Source organism: Cavia porcellus, unplaced genomic scaffold, assembly GCF_034190915.1.
Source record: "Cavia porcellus strain 051 isolate PalLab524CR breed Dunkin Hartley unplaced genomic scaffold, mCavPor4.1 scaffold_10, whole genome shotgun sequence".
NCBI classification, from domain to species: domain Eukaryota; kingdom Metazoa; phylum Chordata; class Mammalia; order Rodentia; family Caviidae; genus Cavia; species Cavia porcellus.
The window spans coordinates 5,972,281-5,999,358 of NW_026947493.1; the positions used below are offsets into that span (position 1 = coordinate 5,972,281).

The 27,078-nt window shown below is 39.3% G+C and overlaps 1 protein-coding gene across 4 annotated transcripts in view; it reads right to left on the reverse strand.

Annotated features, from left to right (window-relative positions):
* Lgsn (lengsin, lens protein with glutamine synthetase domain) overlaps nucleotides 1-18,705 on the reverse strand; it is a 31,127-nt gene extending 12,422 nt beyond the window's left edge. Inside the window, exons 1-4 of one of the 4 annotated variants that reach the window (XM_063256845.1) lie at nucleotides 18,480-18,704; nucleotides 5,009-5,164; nucleotides 3,055-3,187; nucleotides 2,102-2,272 (exon numbers count right to left, since the gene is read on the reverse strand). In XM_063256845.1, coding sequence (XP_063112915.1) covers nucleotides 2,102-2,272; nucleotides 3,055-3,145 — 262 coding nt within the window. In that variant the 5' untranslated portion in view covers nucleotides 3,146-3,187; nucleotides 5,009-5,164; nucleotides 18,480-18,704. 4 annotated transcript variants of the gene reach the window in all.
* Nucleotides 18,706-27,078: the final 8,373 nt, after the last annotated feature.

Genomic DNA, 27,078 nt, shown 5'->3' on the forward strand with positions numbered 1-27,078 from the left:
AACAACTATGAAGACAATAAGATTCAGTATGACGCCTATTCTGGTTGACTATTATCTTCTTTTGAAGTCCTCTAATGTCTCCAATGCTTTGGTTTTATTGGTTTTCTTAACTGTTTTGTTCAATTTTATTATAACTGATGATATAGGCAATTCTTTTTAAGATAGCAAGAGGCATTATGGTAACCATTGTTGATCACCTTGTATTTTGTTTTTACACTATGTATTATGTCCATCCTTTTGATTTGACTAACTCTGTCCTGTTATGTCACATTTGGTTTTACTCTCTTCAAAAAAAAGTAATAAGAACTGTGGGAGTAATAAAACCCAAAATGTGTAATTGTCATTGTACAAAAGAGAGGAAAAGAAAGTGCTCTAAAGGACATAACTACATGTATATTTAAGTGTATAAGATAGGTAACCATATTACTGAGCTTTATTGGATCATTGAACAGAACTGTTTGCAGTCTTACTGTTTGAATGTCCACTCTATATTGCTTTAATTTTGTAACTTGAACAACGATTTCTAAGATGACAATATGTAATCTATTCACTAGTGATTTCCTGTTTATTTTTTTCTGAAATTCTGTATAATTTGTACCCTTTTTCTGTTTCTTTTTTCTTTTTTCTCCTTAAATAAAATTTAAAAAAAAAAAAAGAACTATGGCAACTCTTGGCGATGGGCTAAACACGTGTTGCATAAAGGTTTGTGTATGAGTCTTTAAGGGGCCAGATATGAAATGTTACAGCTTGTGTCTAGATGTTTCCCTAAATCCTCATACAGTAATAAATGGGGTTTTTCAGACATGGCTGGATCTAGAGTGTGTGATACTAGAGTTGATTCATGGTGCAATACTAGTTTTAAAGGTACTAGGATTAAAGTGTGAGCACCACCCACCATAAATAACCTAGATAAGTTATAAAGGATAGAAAGTGCTATGGTCATCCCTTGCATGTTTTGCTACCTTCTACCTGCCATGAGCTGTCTCTCTTCCGCAAGGCCTGCCTGCCATGCCACCCTCCCTTGAAGCCAGCTGATTATGGACTGAAACCTCTACAAAGTGTGAGATAAATAAAACTTTCCTCATTTAACTTTGGGTGGAGGGTATTTTGTCCTCAGCAACAACAACAAAAAATAAAAGACAATTGGGCTTTCAGAAAAACCATGTTTTAATGGAAAATATGTTACTGAGTGTACACTGTGGTATATTAGGCTTTTGTGTAGGCCATGGTCTTTCCCAAGGGCATGCAGCACTTCACCACAGAGCTGCAGGGAGACTACTCCACAAGTACCAGCATGACCCTGCCCTTGGCCATATCACCTTAGCCCACAGTGTAGAAGGTTAGGTAGAACAATAAGCAGGTACAATGCTTGAAAAACAGCCATAACAATAGTGTAGGGAGAGTGTGAACAGAGGCTTAACTTTGAAAAAAATGTATTGTTTTTTTAAAAAATTCAAAGTACTTAGCATAAAGAAAAAAATACCTTATCAAAATTTCATAAACACATTTTATTTGTTGATTTTTATATTTCTATGTTTATGCTTTTATCTACTATCCAAGAGAGTTCTGACCAATACACTTCATGTACCAAAATAGTTATAGCACTACCAGTAACCCAGAGACTTAGAAGAAGACAATTCAATTTTGCTTTTAGAAAAGACTTGAAGCGAGGCATGGGTATGCATGCCTGGAATCCCAGTACACTGAAAAAGCACAAATTCCAGCCCAGAGAGATCTCATCTCAAAATATAATATGAGAGAGAGAGAGAAGGAAGGAAGGAAGGAAGGAAGCAAGGAAGGAAGGAAGGAAAGAAGGCCCTAGATTCAATCCCAAGTACAAATGAAAGAAGGAAGTGAAAGAGGGAGAGAGAGGAGGGACTTCAGAGTTCTTCCTCTACAATGCCTATACTTTTCAGATAAGCAGCCTAGAGGGTAAAGAAAACTGCAATGCACTTTGAAAATGACAGATTTAGAAATTATTTTGCATTACCACAGGCTAGCATTCCTCAGCCAAGATCACATTACTTCCAACATGAATTTGGAATTACTGGCCAGAACCATACGCCCATTTGTTCTAGAAAGTTTAGCAGTTAATCCTTACCAGAGTTTGAGTTAGATTCACCAACTAGAACACTGGTTGCTGTTTTAGGAGGTGGTGCTTTTATCACTGTAGTTTGATCCTGGGAGTCCTTGTCATTGTGTGATAGATGAGATTCAGTAGGTTTGCTCATGTCTCCTGGTGCGTGGCACACCATTTGGTTTCCAGTCCTCTCTGTAGCAATAAAGGAAAATATTAAAACATGCTGCCATTGTTTTCAATGTCATCTCTTATGTGATATGGAGAGAATGGGAGGTTCGACTCAGTGGATGAGAGCTTGCCTAGCTCATACCAGGTCCTACACAAGGCCTGAAAGCAGAGAAAGAGAAGGCGGGGGAACACTTGAGAAAATGGTAGTGACGGGTCAAATGAGGAACACTGAGAGTGGTCTACCATTGCCACACATCCTAAACCTTAGGAAAAGTCTGCCTGCTCTTTATTGTCCCCATGCGCTGTAGTCCTCCCGCCTCTGCCTTGGGACACCACTGCTCCTACCACTGAGACTGCTGTCATCCAAGTTAACACCCAGATTCGGCACTAATTCAAACCTGCTGTAGCCTGGCTAGAATCACAGCACGAGCTAAGAAAGCTGATTGCATCTGTTTCTTGTTTTCTGCCTTCCAAATCCTCAGTAAAAATCTCTGGATTCCTTCTCACCTCAGCAGTATGATTCTCTACATACTTACTTTTGTTCTTTGCTTCATTCTTTTTCTTGTTTACTCATTACAATCATCCTAGTTCTCACCATCCTTAAATTCTGAATAGTTTGATCTTTATTTGAAGATTTACGTAGTTATATTACATACTTGTCTTTTATGTCACTTATGTGGCAGTAAATTCCACTTTATTGTTCTTCTGCTTCTCCCAAAGAAAGAAGCAAGTAAGTATGGGGAAAAAAATACCAACTAAAGATCATCACTGACCACACCATATTTGAGATCCAAGTAGTTAGATACCGTTTGAATCCGATGCATTCATTTCTTCCACTTGAGTAGAACAGAGATGTGTTTTGCTGACTTTCTTTCTTGTCCTTCTTAATTTACTCATCCTGCTGGCTTCAGTCTCATTATCTTCATCTTTTGCTGCATGCTATAAAAATAAGTAAGCAAAACCTTGAATACCATTCCAAATAAACATTTAAATTAGGATGCAACATTATATGACATTGGATAGCTAGCTTTCCAAATGTGCACGGGAGACTTTTTATAAGGAGATAAAATTTGCCACCATTCCATCTGATTGAACATTGCAGGCTGGATCTTTATTTTCTTTCATAGGTGGCATAGAAAATATCCTTAAATAAATTAAGACCTTGTCTAATTACTCAGCATGTCTATATTTTTTACTTTGGAATATATTATATTATTTGATTCTAAATAATCCCATAAAGCCCATTTCATCCAAAAAGCTTATGATATATTTTAGGATTGCTAATCTTCGTGACCAAAAGTATAAGCACAAAGGGTTATATTGTCTTCTCTCTTTCCACTCATCCTCTCATATTCTTCTAGTACCAATATTTACATTGCTTCAAAAAAGCACTTTCATTCACAAAGTGTTATTCTGTAACTGGTTTTAAATGGGTAAAACAAATGTTATACTCTGGTTGGGTATGGTGTTGCATGCCAGTAATTCTAGCACTCAGGAGGCTGAGGCAGGAGAATTGTGGCAAGTTGGAGGCCAGCCTGAGCTACAAAATGAGTTCAAGGCCCGCCTGAACTGCGTAGTGAAGTTCTGTGTCAAAAATACAAACAAACATACAACAAAAAATGTCATACTCAAACTAATTTATAGCCAGGAAAATTTTAAAGAAATACATTTAAAGCAGAATGTCCTCATTTAGCCTTCTAGTTAAAGCCACTGACAAGCTACTGCAGCAAGGGACCGGGCGGTGAGGTAGCAGGCAAAAGGGGCAGCTCGGTGGCCTCAGTGCAGACAGTAAGAATTCCTGGAGTCCTAGCATACACACACACACACACACACACACACACACACACACACACGCTGGCACTAGAAAAAACTTGTTTTTAAATTAACAGTGGTGTTTTCAAAGTTTTTTAGTCCTCTCATCATGCCTTGAGGAGAGCGACAGGGATGGGGTCAGGCTCCAACACTATATTCTAAATGCTTTGAGCTATCATTTCTTCAAAGAGCAGGTTCTAAGCAGTGCCTTGTCTTGGGGAAGAGTCTACACATCTATGTCCCGGCTACTTGCCAGGGAAGATCTGCACCAATTTTTCCATAAAATCAATTCACCTTTTGAAGGCTAAAAGAAAAAAAAAAAAAGAATTTTCGTGTTTTCTATGTTTACATCTAATTGTGACACATTGTTATTCTCAGTCCTGTATGAACAAGGATAAGTTTCACGGAATAGAGCCTGCTTTGTAATTGGTGCCTTCACTTATTAGAAAATTGTGGCCTCATGTACTCCAGATAATCTTATATTTGGATTTTATGGTACTTCCTATGTGATAAAATAATATATTTTCTCTTAGTAACTTAGGATTATATTCAAATATTTGCATAAATTTCCCCAGTATGTTTTTGATACAATTTGACAACACTATAAAGTTTTGTTACATATATATTCTCATTTCTAAAATTGTATTGCCAGAAATATGCAGGATATAATTTTATTTTTGTGAAGCATTCTTCATATTTATGATCTTCTAAAGAAGACCTCTTTGTACAAGTATGTAAGACTCAAAGGAATAAGAGTACCTTACCCTCTTTATTAATTTGGCGCTTACAATTCACTTTATTTGTACACTGGAGGACCCAGACGAGATAAACTTCAAGACCCAGCTGCAAACTCCACCCACCAGCGGAATGTGCATTTTTTTGGCATTCGCCATGGGAAGTAGAATCTCCACTTTACCCATGAGAAGAGTGAGACTCAGAGTAACTTACCCAGGGCCACAATGTATATGAAAGGTGCAGTTTCCATAAAGGTCTGATTTTCAGTACCTCATTCTGCCTCCAAAACTCCAGAGGTCCGAGCTCAGATAAAGTTCATTTTAAAAGCATTCATCTGCTTCATATAAATGAGGCCAAAAGGGACTATTTCTTAAGACAAAAACAAAGACGGTTTATCTAGACACCAACGGCAGAATTTCATGAATATGAGCCCCAAACCAAAGTTTATAATCTATGCATCTTATTAAATATAAATATTTTTAAAGGAAGGCTTTTTTATAAGTGAAAAATTCATTTTCTTCTCTTCCTTGATTATTTTTTCTGTACTAGGGTGATCACAATATAGTCATTGCTATAATAACTGGAACGCATTTACTGGATTGCTGATTTATTCCATCTTCGGGGAAATACTTTGTCTCCTTAATCTTTCAATCATCCTTAGGTACAGTAGGAACAACACTTCAGTTAGAATTCTACTGACCAAGACTCACAAGGCTTGAGTTCCAGCTCTGCCTTTCCATGAAGTGGCATGGGTCCTGCACAGTCTCATCCATAAATAAATAAATGGAAGCACACTTAGCGAAAATTTCATATTTTAAAATTATTTCCATAGCCAAGAAATATTTCATATCTCATTTCATACTCATAGCCAATACTGATTAGACATTTAATTAGCCTATTTATATATTTGTGACAAGTTCCATTAAAAATTGCCGTTTTAAACTGAAAAAAAAAATACTAGTAGCCAGAGTGGAAGAAGAGCTACTAGAGATATTTTTGCTAAAGTGGAAATATGCCCATGGGTTTTAAGTAATTTGTTCAAGGCCATTATGACTGACAAAGAAGAATGGAAAGTCAAATCTGGGTCATTTATTTAGGGTGCTTCTCACATCATCTCTGCAGGCAGTTGACACACACAGAGTTCCATCTCTAGTGTATACTATTGTCCACAAAGATCTTACAACTTGCTCAACTAAATCAATTCCATATTCTTTCTCTACTACATACTTTAAATAATTCTTTCCTATATAACATTAAGAGTCATCTTCATTCCATGTCACCTGACTTCATCAACCCAGAGACGGAGACAAAGTCAGAAAACATAAAAATAAAACATGAAACATCATTTTTCAAACAAACCTTACAAACTGGAGCAAGCAACCAAATGTTTTTATGGAATTTTAAAACTCTCATGATATACAGAAAGGGATACACTTAGATGACCATGGTTCAAGGACAGCAGACTCAAATAGCAGCCTGATAGTAAAAGCCACACACATCTGCCGTGAGCAGAAGAGCCAGTCTCCTGCAGGAAGTGGTACCAGTGCTACACATTTCCTAAGAATCTCGGGCATTGTGGAGTTTCATTTAAAGCACTGGCAACCAATTTAAAATAAAACATATAAAGAAATTTAAAGATTCAGTTTAAAAATGGGCACCTGGGGCTGGGGATTTAGCTCAGCAGCGTAAGCACCTGCCTTGCAAGCAGGCGGTCATGAGTTCCATCCCTGGTACCGATAAAAAGTTTAAAAAAAAAAAAAAAAAGAGCAAACAAAAATAGGCACCTGAAAAATGAATGAACACTTCTCAGAAAAACACTTCTCAGATGTCTAATAAATACATGAGAAAATAGTCCATGTCACTGGCCATTGTTTTAATTCACATCTCTTGAATGGCCAATATAGAATTATTACAGCTTTGTATTGTCTATCTTTTATTTTATACTTTATTTATATGTGGGCTTTGTCTGTAAGAGAAATCATTTGATATTTAATCCTGTGTGTCTGAGTCATTTCACTTAATTTTATGGTGTCATAGTGCATCCATTTTCTTACAAAGGTCTCCAATCTATCCTTCTTTGTGTAGAGGAGTACTTCACATTTGAAATGTATTCATCTGTTGATGGACATGCAAGTTGCTCCCAAGATTTAGCTATTACCAATCGTGCTGTTATAAACATGGATATGCTTCTCACTTACATCTCACTCCAGTTGTCATCAAAAAAGCAACCAGTAACGATAGCCAGTGAGGCTGCCGGAGGAGAAATGAACCCTTCTACGTTCTTGATGGGTGTATAAGTTGGGACAACCACTACGGAAATCAGTGTGGAGATTCCTCAAAAAATGAAAACTAGAGGTTCCATTTACTCAGCTGTTCTCCTTCAGGGTAATTTGCCAAAAGAGTTTGGCCAGCCTGAACCACACAATGAGACTCTATCTCAAAAAATCATTTTTTTTTTTTTACTACATGTTGACAAGTGCAGAGATTACAAGCATGTGCCATCACACGCTGACTACTTGTTTTCCCCTGCAGTCACCTGGTGGGATCCTGAAAGGCAAGTGATAATTAAAGCACCCAACCATTAACAAAGTGAACAAAGAAATGAACACTTATTCCATCTACCATGTATCAGTTCTCTTCTAAATGCTTTACCTGGATTGATCAGTCGGAAAACAATCCTTTGAAATAAATACGTTACCATATACGTTTTAGATGAGGAAAACCAAGATAAAAGAGACTACTGAGTCCCCAAATCTCCTACCTGGTAGAGATAGTATTTGAAGCCAACCAAACAGTACCAGAGCCCCACGTGAGTAAACCATCTTTAATAAACACAGTCAGTGAATGACGCCCCTCTACTGTTGAATGCAGGTGCCAGAGACCATGGGCAAAGTCTGAGAAAACCCCAGAGAGGCCAGTGTAGACTCTTCGTCTGGCTGACCAATAGCGGAGAAATAAAAAGGCCCCAGGGGAACAGGACAGCAAGACGGCCAGAGGGTTGATTGGTTTGAGTTGCATTGTTGGATGTGTGTGCTTTCGGAAGGGGACCACAGGCTCTCTTCAGCAACTCAATCCTTTACCAATTAGTCTAGAAGTATTTTGTAATCAACAAGCAGTCAGCTGTGCAGCTGTTCCTAGCTGTGCCATTGCACTAGACCAGGAGTGCCCGATGGCACCCACATTAGTTACAGTCACCCTGACCCAGCACCAGTAAGCCTAAGCATCGTGGGGGAGGATTTTGGCTGTGGGTCACTCCATGGACTCCTGACCAGCCCAGAGGCATTTTCCTGGGCCAGGCTCCAATCTCCTGTCTAAGCATCTGAGATTTGAGCACAGGAGCTGGTGAAATCCAACAGAGGGATTAGGGCATGCATCACAGTCTGGGTCAAAAATGTACCCAGAAGACTGGCACAGGGAAGGCTGGATCCCTAGTTGGGGTGCTCTTGGGAGGTGCTGGGGACTGTAGGAGTGGAGCCTGTCTGAAAGAAGGATTGAGGGGCAAGCCCTGTCTACACACCCTCCCCTGCCTGCCTCCTGCCTGCTCCCTCCTGGCACAGGGAGCTGAAAAGCCTTGCAGGACCCACAATCCCCACCGTGATGGTCACCTCATCTCAGTCCCACGGTGATGGAGCCAAGCCACAGAGGCCAAAAGCCTCTGAAACAACAATAAGCTTCCTTTTGAAGCTGATTTTCTCAAGCATCTTGTCACAGGGATGCAAAGCCAATACAACACATGAAGCTGTCTAAGAATCCCCAGAAGGGACAGACAACCAGTGTAAGTCTTGTTTGGACCTTACCCTGATGCTGTCATTATTTTTCTTGTTTACACTGGTATGTGCATGAATATGTAGTAATTACATGCATCTTAGGGAATGACACATACATACTGTACATTAATCATTTTTATTTCTAAATGAAATGGGAACATTTGAGCTGAATATAGAGAGAACAGGAAGTAAACTGGGTTGGAAGAACTGTTAAGTATAAACACAGATATACAATTTTATGTGGCTCACATGATAAAACATACAAATTTACTTCATGTTCAGTTAGACAAAATTCTGTCACAGCTGGTTAGTTTGATCTCTTTGGCATTTCTACCCAAGCAGCTTGTCTCACTATGTGCTACGCTTCTATGGCTCTTTGGCCTCACACAGTGGGACCGCCATAAAGAATGTTTTATAATACAAGACCTTTTCATAATTCACCTTTTCTCATCATAGAATTTCATTTGAAATTTGTTTATATAATTTAAGTATTTTGTTTTGCATTTCTACTCAGTGGCTTAACCAAATTAAAAGGCTAACCAAAAAGAATTCTATCAAGCATTAAAAATTTACACCCTAATTTTACCTAATAGTTTCCCTTTCAACATAGTAATCAGTGTTATTTAAATTCTAAATATCACTGCCTTTATTCATTTACTTTTAATTTTGTTTTTAATGTTACTACTTAAAAAATTTTTGTTTTGGCCTCTGTATATTAATGGTAGTTTAAGATACAATCATTAGTGCGGTTATCAAACGTGCTGATTTTGTTCATAATGAGAATACTTGGAAAAGTAAGCAAACAAAAGGAGCAACATTGTGTTTTGACCTACTGCAAATAATGGAAAACACAACTGGTGATTATTAAATTTGTAAGACTATGTCAAAAAGGAAAGATTATGCTTCAGCTACTTTAAGTGTATTTTTTGAAGAAAAAGGGAGGCAAATATATTGAAAATATTTAGAGAAGAAGTGTTTGAAAGAACACACCTCAAACTTCAACTAATCTAAAAATAACCATGCCGTTAGCCTGGTATTCCTACTTTTGGTGGCGTGGTCTAGCACAGCAAAGGGTGTGAAGTCCTGAATGTCTAGCGCCACCTCAGTTACAATGGTGAAAACCTGAAAGCAGCCTAGAGCCAAGTGGGAAGAGTTAGAACCAAACAGTAATCCTCTTTGGTGGGTTTACCACTTTACGCTAAGCACTCCCATTCCCACCTTCTGTTCCTGGCTCGCAACAGCCTTCACCTGTCATCCTTGTGACCAGCACTGCCCTGGCTCACTCGCCCTACACCCTTCTGCCATGGTTTGTTCCTGCGCTGCAATTTGGTGGTGTTCTTCCTGGCTGAGGTTATTTTTACAATGCTTCATCATCTTTAGGAAATATTCAAATCAGTATCCTCTGAGGTCCTGCCTAATCTAGTATGCTCATTTCTTCCCAGCCTCTACCACTAGCCTCTGGTGCACACAGACTTCATCTCCATCAGCTGTGATTACTTCTGTCATTCCTTGGGCCACGTTTCCATCTGGCTCATACTGAGCATCTCGGTGCTCCAATGAGATCACTGTCCACCCTTGCTGACACAACTGAGAATTAACTTGCAGGATGGTTTGCTAGAGCAGCCTCAAAGATGATTAATAGTCTTATTTGGGGAGAAAAGGAGGTGAGAGGTCTGGATACCTTCTTCCTTTTTAATATTTAATTAATTTCACTGACAAGTAGAAACTCTGTGTTTATCATGTATGACATGCTGTTTCGATATATGTACACACTGAGGAATGGTTAAATCAAGCTCTTTAATACACACTCACCTTCTTTTGTGGTGAGAACACTGATAATCTCTTCTCTGAGCAATTTTTGAATATACAATTATTTTGGTTGTTTGTAGCCATGCTGATGTATAGGGATTTACTTCTCCTAATTAAAATTTGGGTTTTTTTAAATGATTAATTTTATCGGTACACTTTTGATGTATATATTGATCACATTCATTATAGGGAATTCTAACTCAAATTTTGTATCTTTCTACCAACATCTCCCAATCTCTTTACCCTCCACCCTCCCGTAGCCACAATTTTACTCCCTGCTTCTACTAGCCCAGCTTTCCTACAATCCATACATAAGTGACATCATGTCGTACCAGTGTCCCTGAGCCTGGCTACTCTCCCTTAACAAAATGTTTTACATGTTCATCTGTCTTGTCACAAATGACAAAATTTCCTCCCTTTGTAAGACCAAATAATACCCCGTTGTGTACATGTGTGCATTTCTTCATTTTTTAAATTTACTTATTGCAGTGCTGAGAATTGAACCAAAGGTCTCTCCTGTGCCAGGCAAGAGCTCTCCTACTGAACTACACACCCAGCCCTGTTCCACATTTTCTTCATCCATTCCCCTATCAGTGACCATTTAGTTTGATTCCATATCATGGTTCTTGTGAATAATATTGAATGAACATAGCAGTGTAGATGTCTCTTAACATACAGATTTCATATCTTCAAATACATACCCAACAGTAGGGTTGCTCATAGAGTACCTCTATTTTTAATAAGTGATTAAAGCTTCAGTGAAAGTAGATTTCTTAATAAATTTTCTGACCTGTTCAAATATCTCATAACTCTTATCTTCTTCATTATAGTTGATAATCTATATAATTTCTCTTTAAAGTTCTGGTTCTTTTTCAAATAACTTTCATTATTACTGAAGAAGCTTCTGTTATCTACATACTCATTTCTCCAAATCAAAAGGCAATGATTAACTTAGCACAGGCGTTGAGATTTTGTAAGCACCAAAAATATACATAGTGCCCTTATATAACTAAGAACCAGTGAAGCTAGGTCAAGATACTGCATGCCAAGAAACTACTTAGTTTCTTGTACCCAGCTGGGCAATCTAGGGTAGAAATTATAGTACATTGTTGTGAACCAAGATAATGACCATGTGAATTGAAAAAAAAACATGTATACTTCAAACTGTGGTTGGGAGGTAGATTTAGCCATTTGGTGACAGGACATAGGAAGTGAAGGAAACAGAAAGATCAAAGATGACAATCAGATTTCTAATCTGGAAGCGCCAAAAGAAGAAACCAGAGTGAGGAGATGCTGGGCTCCATTTGGAGGCCTACACGATTGGAGGCTCCTGAAAGGCACTGACTGCAGGAATAAGGATTCAAAAGATGATGTGACAGAAAAAGGCACACAGCCCTGACAGGACCTGGAAGATGGAGGAAAAGGGCAGAAGCTAGAAAATAAGAGGGCTAAGATGGACCTGAGAAGAAACCACACTCAGCAGGTAAACACAGGAATCCAAGAAAGCAGTTAAATGACAGAATGTGGAAGGAAAAGCTGGGACTGAGTGGATTTACCCACAGCAAGAGATGAAAAACTGTGCCAAAAGGAAAGGGCAGCAGGGGGCCCACTGCTGAGATGGAAAGGGCAGGTGCTGGCGAGAACAGGTCATATACAAGGCAATGAGCAGTCAGAACTCAATGAGCAAGAACTAGAGGGACTCAGCTGGGGAGCCACACCTGTGAGCACACAGAATTACCATCAAGGGACAGAGTCAGCAAAGGACACAGTCAGGAAGGACCAGGCAAAGTAGGAAAGGACAATAGCCACGGGAGGAGAGCGCAGGGCTTCTGGAAAAGAGAATGCTCCTTCCTTGCACTTGTCCAAATGCTTAATGACAGAAGCCCACAAAGATGATAGTGAAGAGAGGAGAAAAGGATAAAGCAAGGACCTAAAGAAAGGAAGGATGGCAACGAGAGCTGACGAGATCAACTTTAACACATCTTCTCATAAGATGAAGGAAAGAGGGCAGAATGTCAAAGGTAAAGTTTTATGAACTGCATGCTTGGAGACCCCTACAATTCATATCCGAAACTCTCCACTCCCAATGGGATGATATTAGGGGGTAGGGCCTTTGGGAGGTGATTATGTCGTAAGGGTGGAGACCACAGAGCAAGAAGAATGATGGTATAAGAGGAGACAGGAGGAGCTGAGGGGAGAGGTGCAGAATCGGTTTTCAGGCACTTGCATGAGCCCTGGGTTCAGTCCCTGCTGGTGCAAACAGAAAAAGAGAATATGCAGGAGAGGGCTTGCTTCCTCTCCCTGCTGTCTAATGTGTAGGAGAACAAGAGCACATTCATCTGCAAACCAGGAAGCAGATCTCCAGATGGATCCACACCTTGGTCTTGAGCTATCGGCCTCCAGGATGGGGAAAAACAGTCTGCAGCTATCCTAAGACAAGGCAAAGGAAGAAAAGGTGAACTTGTAAAATAGGTGCAGGAGGGGGAGGAAGAGGAAGAAGAAGAGGAGGTGGAGGAAAAAAGGATAGAAAGACAAGAGAAAGAAAAACAAGTCTAACATTTAATGATTGTTTTTCAGATGAGATAAATGAGCCTCAGAAAAATTAAGTCCATCCAGGTGTGGTGCCCCAGGCTGGGGCAAGGGAACTGTGGCAGGAGGCTACACAGTGATATCAGGAAGGAAAAGAGTGAGGGAGGAAGGGAGGATAAACTTAAATTCATGGCAGAATTTAAACTTAACTGGAAACTTTGGATCTCTTATCCATTAAAGTAGACAGTTGTGAACCTTCTGACTTTCTCTTTAAAGTGGAAGGTGCTCAGATATAGCAGGGATATCAAAGACTAACTGCTGAAGGAGAATGAAAATGATTAGCCGTAGACAGAGCATACAATGAGAAAGAATCGACTTGGGAAACATAATGTGGAGGCACAGAAAGAATCAGAGAATTGAAAGTTGCAGTGGCGCCAGTACCGCAGGGAAATTGTTTTCTCTTGCAAAGCTCAACTGGAGACGTGAAAAGACAGAGCTGTAAGATGCTATGAAGGCACAAATTCAGGAAGATAAAGATAAAATAAGTTTAGAATGCTAGCAAAAGAGAGGCTGAAATAATGGTGTACAAAATCCAAGACAGATGGAACTTCTGGGAAGTGAAAAGAAGGGCCGACAGGAAGAAGCGGGAGGAGGCCCTGGGCCTTGCTGAAAGCTGCCATTTAATGTATCCTTGCGCCTAACAAACTGGCCACCATAAAATAGGACCAGAAAATATTTGGTAATAATTAAATGAATGGCACGAAGGCCTGCCATGTCGAGGTATGAGGCCAGAAAGGGGTGTTTGACTCAGAGCTCTCCTTTATAAACAACTCTAAGTAAGATTTCTTTGGACGTTCAGCAGGAGCTGAGAGCACCCCAGTAGGTTAATGTGATCAAAAATGACTTGTAAGGTTCTCTCCATGAGGGCTTAGAGAAAAACAGCCTCATTCTGGTAAAAATCTGTTCCATAAAGAAACTTTTACTTTGACCTATGAATTTCATTTTGTGAGGTTTTTTGTTGGTTTGTTTTTTACTGTATGTATCCTCAATTCCATAACTTTCCCAAAGATTGTAACTGTGCTTCCTAAGATTTGGGAAAAAAACATCATTTCTCATGGATTTCTGTAGCATATCTAACCATGCCATTTCAAAAGAATCTCCTAAGCATCAAGAAACAAAAGAAAATAAAGAACATTCAGATACACTCAAAATAGCCAAACATATACTTCTGACAGGCCTGGTAATCACTATGTTTCTAAGGCCTCTATATTCACATGTCATGGAAGATGCTGCCCTTCTCCTTTTGGGTCATCTGGTTTACCGGCACTGTACAAATGGACTGCAACTGCAGCTTACTTAAAACTTGGAACGCTTTCTTTTCTGTTCCTATAAATGTTTCGCTGCTTCAATCAAGCTATTTCTACACAATCACTTTAGTCTTACACTAAATTAGATAGTGCCTATGACCATCATGAATGAAATTCCAGAGGATCACAATCTATCAATTTATATGAAATTGGATTTTTTTTTTAAGGAGATATTTTCCCAGTAAAGTAACTGAGGCTCGGCCAGGGGCAGCCAGTCACATGGCTATACCCTGGACCTCAGCACCTGGAAACCAGAATGGCTTACACTCTATGTTTACTTCCTCGCTCTATGATCTTCATAGCCAATGAAAATGCTACCTCTTCAAAAATATGAAATACACACACACACACACACACACACACACACATTCAATGAGCAAGAAATTCCTCCCTTAAACTTCACATTTCCGAGGAGGGTTCAATAGTGCTTCTGTCCCTTGAGGTAAAACAGAATACAGCAGGAAAATCCAGGTAAATTAGATAAGTAGAATTGTACTTAATCTGAGGGGCTCAGAGTGAGAGGGCTGCTTGTACAAGTGTTGATGTGATCATTCCAAGCACATTTGCAAAGGGATCAGCTGATCTAACGTCAGGAAAAAGCTGGAAAATTTCTAGCTCTCCCACAAACTTAGAACTTTTCAATCCTCGACATGCCCGCAATAAAATAACCTGCATCCAGGTTGGTGGATCCCCACATCCACCCAAAGACTACAGAGAAACTGTCAAGATGAAGATTCAAGGCATAGCTACTCCCACAAAGAGCTGTAACTCTCACTTCCATTCCCAACAGCCGGAAAAGCTGGTGACAGCAGGACCTAGGGGAGTGACCACAGCAAAGTCCACCACAGGAAGTGGCACCAAGGAAAGTGTCCCATCAATGATTTCAGAGAGGAAAATAATAATTTTATAAAAATCAGCACTGTGTGATTTTTTTATGTAATGCGAAATAACAAAGTAAGAGACAACAATAAAACACGAAAGTTTGGTCACTTTTCTAAACTTGGTGCTATTACTGGTTTTACTCAATATTTTCATAAGAGAACTGAAAATTTTCCAAAGACATTAAGATTTTTTTTTTTGTCTTTTTTCATTTTTATCGGTACCGGGGATCGAACTCACGACTGCCTGCTTACGAGGCAGGTGCTTATGCCGCTGAGCTAAATCCCCAGCCCAAGACATTAAGATTTAAAGGAAACAAGTATATGTCTGTGTGAATGAAACTCAAGTACTTAGTAAAGTCTTTTTGGATAAAGCCAAAGTTCTTTGTGAATTCTTTTTGGATGGACAAATAAAAATATGTTTCAAAAGTAAGAAAAGACATGTAGAAAGCATGTAAATATACAGATAGTACATAACATATGTTTATGATAATGGGCATAGTAATACAGTGTGAAAAGATCTAAGAACGCCATGAAATAGCCAGTGATGATATCAACTAAAAGAGTCCTGCAAACAAAAACAGTAGGCTTCATCAATAGGAATATCCGAACTACAAGAACAGATATTCCATCCTGTAAAAGAATTTTATAATGTGCAGGTAACTAGAGTATTAAATATAGTTCTTATTCCTGTACCTCAGGAAAGTTTAACAGGCTAAAAATCAATAGATACGCATGTTTATATAAATGTATATCACACAGAATTATTGGCATTATTATCACAGGCAAATAAAATTCTATCATGTAGCCAAGTGTGGTGGCACATGCCTGCAATCCCAGCATTCAAAAAGCTGAGGCAGGAGGATCATAATGAGTCTGAGGCTAGCCTGGGCTCCATATTGAGTTCATGGCCAGTCTGTACCTGGCTCAAAAACAAATAAGTATAAATAATAAAATTCTATCATGTAAAGAAAAAAGGATAAAACTCTTTAAGACTGTAAAAATGAAAACTTGGAGAATCTATTAATAGTTATCTTAATAACAAAATAAAACATATATGATAAATGAGTCCTTTTTAATCCATGCTCGCTATATTCTAAACAATGCCCTAATTAGTTTATCCTCTGCAAAATCTCTTCCCGTGCCCTTCCAGATACACAGCAATTCCGTGATCTGTTCCACATCACGCAGTTAGGAAATAGAGGATCCGAGATTAAAATCCAGACCCTCTGACTTCGAGGGTGTGCACTTAATCACTGCATGAGAAACACAAAGCTAACTTTTACCGTCAAGATGTCTTAGGGAACCACTTAAATGGAAACTAGCTAGGTTTGAAATAAATAAAAGTAAGTATAAAATGAATTAAAAACCTTGAAAACAGAAAGCAAAATTTCTGAATCCTAAGAAACAAAACACATTAAAACATGAAAAGAGAATCAGGGAGGCCAGGAGTCACAGAGAGCGGCCCGAATCAAGGAGGAAGGAGGTCGAGGGGGCCATCTCTGAGGTGGGTCAGAGCCCCCCACGGGCTAAGCCTGGTGACAACAGCATAGCAGCAGAGCAGGGTGCCTCTGGCCTCCCCTCCGTGGGTCCAGTGCCCACAGTGTGCAAATGCCAGTCCTTCCTGCCTGCCTCTGTGAGGAGTCACAAACATCCACAGAGCAGAGGACCCGTCTCACTCATGACAGTATTGACCAGCTCAGTACCACACACAGGGCCCTTGGTACACGGATTCCAATTACTATGATCCCATTTCACAACTTAGCACACTATTAGGACCTGCTTAGAGGAATAAAAGTGTGTTTTTTATCTACTTTTTTACTCATTGCTGCTAAGAATTTGACTGAATATATGACACTTTGAAGCAGGAATCTCAGCAGATCATTCTTTACAGAAGCACCAAACCGGAGCTGAGTAGCTGTTTATTTTACTGAGGCTTCTGACCTAGAATGTTCTGTTTGGAGCTGGGTGGGATGTGGCCATCCTAAGGGTCTTTCTTCACACAATCCACCCTATAGAATCCAGGGGAGCTTTGTTTTGCTAACTTCTTGCTGCTGTTGCTCAAGTTATCCAAGCATCTGGTGTGGTGTATAATCCTCATCTTCTTCCAGACATTAGTTACCTAAAAAAGGAATATCAAACACCATCTCTCCTCCTCCGCCCACTGCCTTCTTCCCGAGAGTTTAAGTCTACATGGAGACTTGGATTCAATGGCCTGCCTGGGCTTGTCTTTATTATTATATCTGTTATCCATTATGGAGAGCAGAGTGTGTCCCTTGCTGTGAAAATTGTGTACTTTAAAATCATGCCATTGTGTTTTCTATTCTCCTAAACACAAACACTCAAAAAGTGGTTGAGACCAATGCTGGGGAAAGAGTGGCTTTTGAGGGTTTTCGAAGAGCTAGGTCACCTAGAACCCTGGGTTAAAATAGGGAGAGCGTGGGGAGAAACATAGTTATTCCACAGACCCAGGAACAGCAAATAAAACTGAATCCAGGGAAAAGTACAGTAGTAGAAATCAAACTCTCAAAAAGCTAATCATCACAGTAATAACATTCACTTTTTTTTCTCTAAGCCACCATTTGCAGCTACAAATTTAATTTACTTTTCAGATAACAGTGCTGTCATTCACAAATGTCCAGGACAATGACATGACTTTACATGAGAAGCCACAGCTGGTCCTTGATGAGACCCTTCTTCACTGCCCAGTTTCCCTATGGAAAGCATATGCCTTCTCATCTCCACCCCAAAGCCCACTGCTTATATTTATTGTATATAACAAAGATCCTACTCTTCCTTAGTTTTTACCTATTTTCTCCGTGAGATGGACAGGATGGAGATCAGGTCCACAGATCACTAATGCACTCACTGACCACTGCACCTTACATATAATAGGTTTGTGTCTCTCATTCTTAACTTTTAATCTAAAAAAACCCATCTCCTCCCAGACTTAACTACAGTTAGCCTCCCAGCTCACACCCAGTCTTGCAGAATAGTCTGTTAGAAATACAACAGTAGAAGTAGGATACATGCACATTAAGAACTGATAAGAAGTGCCACATGTTAATGGATTATTGTAATGCAGTCCAACCCCAATGCGTGGCTATTAGTATTGAATATCCTGTCTATTTCAAATATAATCTGAAAACAGGTTTTCACTGTTAGCCACTTAGCCTTGGCACATTTTTATTAGAATGAGACAAGAGCTTTGAAAAACTCAAAGATTCTAAAGCTCAGTGCCTAATAAAGTTATTTAAGTGATTATTCAAACTCAGCAAGCTTTCCTAGATGAAGATTCTTAATCAATTAGTCTTTTTCATGTTTATAAACTCACCGTACAGCAAAGAGGAGAGTTGCTTCATGAACTTCTCCAAAGCAGACATATAAAAAGTAAAATCATGCTTCCCTTTTCCCTGCTGGTACTTAGATACTTCATAAAGAATAATAAAAAGCTTTTCTGTAAGTATTTTGGTAAATAATATTTTAATTCTTAGCTTCATACCTCTTGCAGAAGCTCCCCTTTTTCATCATTCATCTCAACACTTTTTATTAAAGTCAGCTTTGGAAACCACATCTCCAAGCACTCTCACCACATGGATTTATATGTGTGCCTCCACAAAGACATCAGGTGATGAATCCCAGTGAGTCCCTTTCCAGAGGGAGCTAGCAGGTAATGAAAGACAAACATCTGACTCTAATGTGTCATGCCCACAGCAGTGTGCTAGAAAGGCCCTAGAAGCATCGAATAACGAATGCTCATTTATGCCTCACTCCCTGCAAATAAAGGCCATGCAAAGCTGAAAATAGTGTTGATTGACTTTTTTCCTCCAACCTACTAAATTTTTGTTGTATAACAATTGTGTTCTGGAATGAAATCCATTGTTATGCTCAGATGATGAAACATTTATTAGACAACTATGCTATCAAAGCTCATAGACAAAAGCACAAGTGGAAAAGTACGTACAGCTGTAAGCGACCTAGATTTTTACCCATGGCAAAGACCCATTCGTTTCTAATTCCCGTTTTCATTTCCTTTGCTGCATCCCTCTGGCCACCAAATTAACTCTGTCCCTTCATTCTAGAACCGTAGACGTTTTTCTTCAGCCTTTTTAATTTTCCAAATGTTAGTTAGCAGTGAAGCTCTGCCCAAACCAGATGTTCAGGATGCACTTGGGGTCATCTGCCGGTGCCCCCAGTGTTCTGGAAACAAACCTAACTTGGTCAGAGAACATCAGGAGGCATTCTCTTCCCTGGTAAGGTGAGTCTGGGTTTCTGCTACTTTCTCCACATGCAATCTGAGGCAGGAGGAGGAGGACAGAACTTTGTTCTCTTCCAAATTAAATGCCCCGGGAGGGTTTTCCACATGAGAGTGTCCAGTCTCCTACTGGTCTCCAGGCCAGAAGCCCAGGCCTGCATGACAAGCAGCCAGCCAGGACTGACCCCCTGCTCGACTACCTCAGGACAGCAATCAACACTGTATTGCTCACATAGGCTGCGTTTCCATCCATGATTCTAACGCCTCTTCTCAGAGCTGCCTCATCTACATCCAGATTTGGATTCAGACCTAACCTCACTCGCAGCTCCATCCTCAAACTGGCCATGGTGGACCCCTAGAAAAGCCCAGGTCTCACCTCTTCATGTCTGCCTTGCTCTTGTTCCTGTTCTTAGCTCTCAGCTGGGATCACAATATCTTTTGCCAGATCTTCACCCAGGTGGGTTCCAGCCTTCTCAGAACGATCCAGAAAGGGTGCCTGGTTCTAGGACAGAGGGTGAACATTCAGTGAAAAGCTGAAATGCTTCTGTGTCAGAGAAAGAACTGTTCTATATGAGGATGTGTTAAGAATAAAATCCTATTTTTATAGTTTAGCTCAAATTTTATTATTATCAATATGAATCTTATTTTATTTCTTCTCCTTTCTTATTTTTATAATCTCATCTTCTTGTCATGAATCCATGAGGTTTTTATTATATCCTTTCCTAGGCTCTTGATTTAAATATACTAATACCACTTATGTGAATTTTTGTGTTTAAAAAAGATTACTGTAAACAAATCTAATGTAGAATTTTAAAGAGTCTCAACATGGCATTTTTGTTCCTTGCAAGTATTTGTTCTATAATGGTACAATCATTAGTTTTCATTTATATACTCAATTCTACTTTTTCCTTTTTTATTCCACTTTTTTATCTACCTCCCTTCTCAATCTTACAAATTTTAATGTATTCTCAATTAGGCTGTGTGTGTGTGTCTCTTTTTTTTTTTTTTTTTTTTTTTTTTTTTTTTTGTCTTTTTCCTGGTACAGTAGAAAAGCAAGATGGTACAGTAGAAAAGCAAGAGCAAAGAAAGGAAAAAAGAAAATGCCCTTTATTGCAGGTGCAGGAAGGCTGCAGTAGAGTCTAAGATCCCCTCAAGACAGACAAAGAAGCCAGGGGCTTTTAATCAGTTTGACAGGGGTGGAGTTTGAAAGTGTGGGCAGAGTGACTTACAGGCAGGTGATTGAGGGCTGAGTATATAGCTCAGTGGTATAAGTGCCTGCCTAGCAAGTATGAGGTCCTGAGTTTCATCATCAGTACAAAAAAAAAAAAAAAAAAAAAAGAAAGAAACAGACAGACAACTGATTGGGGGAAGGCTGGCGTGTTGGCAAAAAATGAGTTCAATTTTGGGTTTGCAAGATGAAGGCAGAAGTCAGTATTGAAGGGAGGTGCTGCCCAGTGCCATGCTGGGCAGGCACCATGCTGAGCCTGGCAGTGCTTCACACAAGCGGAACCCATCATCCCCATCCTTCGGTTTTTAGAGGCAACAACTCTCTTAAACTACTCCTGCAATTTAATCCTTGGGATTACAGCTTGGACCCATGTAAAACCTGGTCTCCACCAGGACACAGAGTTCTCTGGTAGTGAAGGCCTGAAACCTTGATTAAAGAAATCTTGAGACAAATTTAAACAGACAAGGAGCTATAAGCAAAAAAATAGCAAATAGTATGAGGGGTCCCACCAAGGGGAGAAGATGGGAGCAGGTGTCCCTTTTGTTTTTGTAATAGCAGCAGTTAGGACTTTTTTACATATATTATGGTGATTTATTTTTAATTGCCCATAACACTTGCTATTTACTGGGATAGCTAGAAACTGCCAGAAGAAGTCAAAAGATTGGAACCCCTTGATGGGGAGGAACAAAGATGGCAGATAGATAACAACTGGCTACAGAAGCTCCCTGAGATAGTCAACTTAGAATTCAACATAATAAAGACTGGGGAGCCCCAAACAGAGGGAGATAAATTCTCTCATCCCAAGAAGAAATTAAGGCAACTTGCTGACCATCTGAGGTCCCACAGCAACTGGCTGATGCTGTGACTTGCCAGGGTCCTGCCACGGCTGGTCAGGTCCTGCCGCGACTTGCCAGGGGTCCTGCTGCAATTTGGCAGGGTCCTGCCATGACTTGCCGAGTGGTCTGAGGTCCCACCACTTTGACTCACTGGAGGCACAGTTACATTGAGATTGAAGGTCAGCAAGCCGAATGGAGAGCTGAGTTGGTGGGGAGCCTACATTGACCTGTGGTGAGTGAGGAGAGTGGAGCCATTCCATAAATAGCAGGACCCAGGAGGATGGCATTCTAGGATCAGGCAGAACTGGAAAGTACAAGGGGCAGCAGTGACTTCAGTCAATTGTTCCCTTCCTGAACGGGATTGGTGGAGTCAGCTACACCTGAGTCACGTGACGTGGCTGAGACCCAATAGGTTATCCGAGGTCAAGTCCCTGAAGCAGTGGCACCCAATAACCACACTGGCCCAGTGGAGCCTCAGAGGTTTGGCTGGTCCACAGGGAGGCAGCACAAAGTAATAGAGTAGTGCAGGCCACAGCATCTTGACTAATCTGGAGGGGAGGGGCCAGCATACCCTGTCCCTGTCTGCAACTCACTAACACATGGCAGTGTGAAGCATCATCTAGCCAGCATGCTTCAGAAGAATTGTAACCAACAAAGAAAGAAACTGGGGCCTCCCAGAAAAAGCAAAAAAAGATGGGAAGAGGAAGCAAAAAAAGATGGGAAGAGGAAGCAACAACAAAAAGTCCCCAGGCCCCAACCCTGAGAACATTGACCCAGGACAGGTAAATACAAAGGAGAATGAGAACATCAAACATGCAATATCAGACACAGTGCCAGTGGACATAAAGAGATATATTCAGGACCTCATAGACGAGTTCAAAAGTGAGGTATTTAGCCAAATAAAGCAAGATATAAGAAGATTAATAAAAGAGGTACTAAGCACCCCTCAAGCAGACACAGACAGAAGAAGGGAGGAACTCAAACACAGGAGAGAACCATTTGGTGACGAATATAAAAAAAGTATAGAATACATGAAGCAGATTCAAAGAGATCACCAGGAAATTAAAAACTCTATGGAAATATGGCAAATCAGCTTGAAAGAAACTAAGGATAGATTATCCAAACTGGAGGACAATTTTGCAATGTGGGAATATGAAAGGGAAATTTTTTTTAAAATAACAAGGAAACAAGCAGTAACAACACAAAGGCTAGAAGATGACAAAAGGATCTATAACTTGAGAATAGAGAATGTAAATGAAGAAGCTGGGATACAAACAAAGGAACTACAAAGGTTATTCATAGAAATAATTAAGGAAAACTTCCCAAACATAGGAAAAGGAAATGATATTCTGATATATGAGGCATACAGAACTCCAGCCATCTACAACCAAAACAGAGTTATACCCAGGCATATAATAATCAAAACCTCAGAAACTCAATATAAGAACAGAATATTAAAAGCTGTTAGAGACAAGAAACAGATAACCTGCAAAGGAAGGCCCATCAGAGTAATGGCAGACTTCTCGACACAAACCATCAAGTCAAGAAGAGCCTGGAGTGAAATATTCCAAGCCCTAAAAGAAAATAACCTCCATCCCAGATTGATGTACCCTGAAAAACTGTCTCTAGAAATTAAAGGAGAAACAACATGCTTCCAAGACAAAGAGGAACTTGGGAAATTTGCAACCACCAATCCAACTCTACAGAGAATACTGCAGGGCATTCTAGAGAGAGAGAGAAGTACTAGGATTCCAGCAACAGTGGCAGAGAGGCCTCAGTGAATGAAACAGAAAACAGAATGAAGAAGATAAGCAGACAAGTGATGGCAAAGAAAGAGCATAACATAAATGGGGCAGAGGATATTTTATTCAAAACTGATATGATTGATAGTATCAAGTCTGAGAGTATAGGCAACTACACTGAAGATGACAAGACTCTCCGATACACATTCTGGTTTGATAACTGCCGGTTTTTGAAGTTCTATACTATATACAAAGTTGTGTTTTTATCAATACTGCTATGTACTGACATATTCAATTATACTATGTCTGATGATATAGCCAATTCTATTGGCGATAACAAGAGACAACACAGGAACTATGGTAGAACAATTCATACAGCAGTCTTATATGTTTATTTCATTTCATGCATTTATCGGAATATGTTTTGTTTTGCCTTGCTTTGTTTTGTTTCTCCCTCTAATATAGAAAGGATAGAAATACATGTTAAGACTCGTGCATGTGTAGAATCTATAAACAGTTTATGAAAACTGATCATATGACACATGATGAAATGAACAGATACTCTGAAGAAAAAGAGACACTAAAATACCCAGTGCTGATCCTGGAGTGTCATAATGTGAAACCCAGCAATAGTGTTATTCTTTGATCAGAATAATATTAGTCAGCTTGAGTTTATTCAATCTCAACATAATTGAAGATATGGATAACAGCATGTATGTTTAAGTGTAGAGGATTGATAACCATATTTCTAAGTTGTTGTTGGATAGTTGAACAGAACTGGTTGCAGTCTCACTGTTTGATTCCCCACTTTATATGCTCCACTTTAGTATCTTGAATAACTATTTGTAAGAAGACAATCTGTAATCATCAACTAGTGATTTCTTATTGTTTATTTTTTTCTTTGAAATTATGTATTATTTCTACCTGTTTTCTGTTTTGTTTAGTCTTTCTTTAAATTAAATTTTTTAAAAAAGACGCTACAGTACCCAGTGCTGATCATGGAGTGTCATGATGTGAAATCCAGCAATACTATTATTCTTTGTTCAGAATGATTTTAACCAGCTTTAGTTTGTTTAATCTCAACATAAATGAAGATAAGGATAACTGCATGTATGTTTAAGTGTTTAAGTATAGAACTGACAACCATGTTACTAAGTTTCTGTTGGACAGTTGAACAGAACTGTTTGCAGTCTCGCTGTTTGAATTCCCACTTTACATGTTCCATTTTTGTATCTTGAACAACTAGTTGTAAAACAACAATATATAAACATCAACTAGTGATTTCTTACTGTTCATTTTTTTCTCTGAACATATGTATTATTTCTACCTATTTTCTGTTTTGTCTAGTCTTTCTTTAAATAAAATTTTTCAAAAAGATTAGAACCCCTTTTTATATTTAACTTTTAACATTTTTTAAATATATCTTTTGATTATATTTTTTGATGGATGTTTAAGAACAAGTTAAACTGAGACCTGTACTAATTAAAATTAGCCTCTTGGTATCTTACGTTCCCTCAGGATTTGTCTTGGAACCATGGAAAAAGCCTGTCAGTTCTTTTTTTTTTTTTTTTTTAAAGAGAATAAAACAAAACAGACAACTCAGAGCAAAGTAAAACAATGCAAATACACAGGATTTCAGAAAAAGACAGCAGGAAATCAATGGTGGCTATCCTAATGTCTCTTGTTTTCTTCCATATAGTTGTTCATACCTTCACACACAATAAATTAATACACTTCAAAATACTGTAAAAGCAATCAAAACACAAGAATGAGAGACTTCAAGGCTTTCAAGACAGACACTAGGAAATCATTAATGGCTACCATAATGCCTCTTGTTTTCTTCAAAATAGCTGTCCATATCTTCACACCTACTGAAATCAAATGACTGAAAACAGACTAAAACCAAGAAAAAAAGCGTTATTTGGATTTTGAATCAAAATGATAGGAAATCAGCAATGGCTACCATGGTGTCTCATTTTCTTCAGTGTAGTTGTTAATACTGTCACACACGCTAAAATCAATTCTTGTGAGCCCTTTAGGTGAAGTTCTAGGTATATATAAGCCTATACATGTTAAACAATAATTTTGATAAAAGATTTTGACTACTTGTATCAATGCATATTTATATTTCAACATTTAAATAAAGCTTTAAAGTTTATCATTGACCAATGGATGTACCTCTTACTTTATAATTAACCTAGTCTATCTAGCTTTAATAAAAAGTATTAAAACAAATAATATATATCTAAATTCTTTATTTTTTTAAAAAAATTTGGTACAGAAAACTTTGTTAAGGTCTCTAAAATATTTTGTCAAGGATAAAAATGTTATCAAAATTGGTAGCTACCTCTGCAGTACTTATACCTTTCCTGCAAAATAAAGAATACTGAAATTTTAAAGTTCATTTTTGTACATATTTCCTGAAACGAATTATTGTGTAAAACTCTATTAAATGTAAATGCTCTGTCCTTGAAAGACATGGGTTCTGCACCATGCATTTCCTCTTCATGGATCTCCCCTGATGGATAGTTGTTTCTGGAGCATTCTAGTGTTTACTGGAGCATTCTAGTGTTTACCAAAGTCATAGTGTTTACTGACAGCTTCCCACAGGTCTACAGCACTGGTGCATCGCCTGATTAATCCCAGAGTTTTACAAAGTGATAAATGTGCCATAAAGATCTGTAAATCTGCAGTTATTCAAAGTTCTGGACTTTTTCTAATGACATCTTCTACTGCTGTATTCCTTCTTGGCACAGGTATAGTTCGAAAACTGGTGCTGGTACCAGACAATAGCTGGCAAAACCATCTTCATCCTTACCCTTGTTCTTCATCATCTAGGAACGCTCGTTGTCCACTTCTAGCTCAGACATCTGGACCGCATTTTCCCCATGGGTTCCCATCATGCCTCAGCACTCAGTCATAGCTGTTTAAACCACTTTCTATGTTATCAGATGAGAAGAATCACCTCAAGTTCATGGCGTTGGATTTTACTGGATGCACAGGCATCCCTGTGGGGCAATTCTCACCCCAGCCCCGTTCCATGGTGCAGCGGGGGGCTGAGATGTTCTAGATGGAGGGATTTCTGTGACCACTGGCATTTTGACACAGACTCCACAATCTGCTTGACAGAGGTTATTTGAACATGAACCCCCACCGTGCTTATGCACAGGACCACATTTGATGTCAGTGTCATACTCTGCAGTTTCCTGGAGTTCAGTTTGTTGAGTTCATCAGAGTCAAAGCTGGGGAAAGTAAAATAATTTCCTTCATTTCATCATCCTGTGCAAATAGCACGTACCCCCAACTCCCCTACCAGCAACATCTAGGCTTTCAGAAAGTTCCAGAGAATGCACAGAGCTCCCCACTTCTCCCGAGTGCCCCTCTGTGTAGCCTGAGACCACAGTTTCATAACTGTGGACGCTAAGCAGCTGCATTATAGGAAAAACACTATGTGTAAGAATCTCTCAGCACCAGGGTTTAGATGCAAAACATTGAACACCTGTCCTGTGAACTTTTGAATGCAGCATGTTTTCAAATTAATATCTGAATTTGGGTTTATGTGTGCATGTGAACGCTGCCTGCATTTTGTTGGTTTATCGATCTGGTTGACAGTGAACCACCAGAAGGAACCTCTCTGGTTTTAGCTTTTAATCCTTGATTATTGTTCCAAAATAGATTTAATTGTAGCAGGAATCAGACTGACAAAGTGAACTGCTTCACAAACTAGAGTGGCAGGGCAGGGAGAAGGAAGTAAGCTAGGTCACCTGTCTGCACAGGACTTGGGCTCACTCGGCTACTCTGACTCTGGAGCCAGAAGAACAGAGCACTGTCCTCTGGTTTATAAATTTATTTCCCAGAAGGGCCGAGGTTAG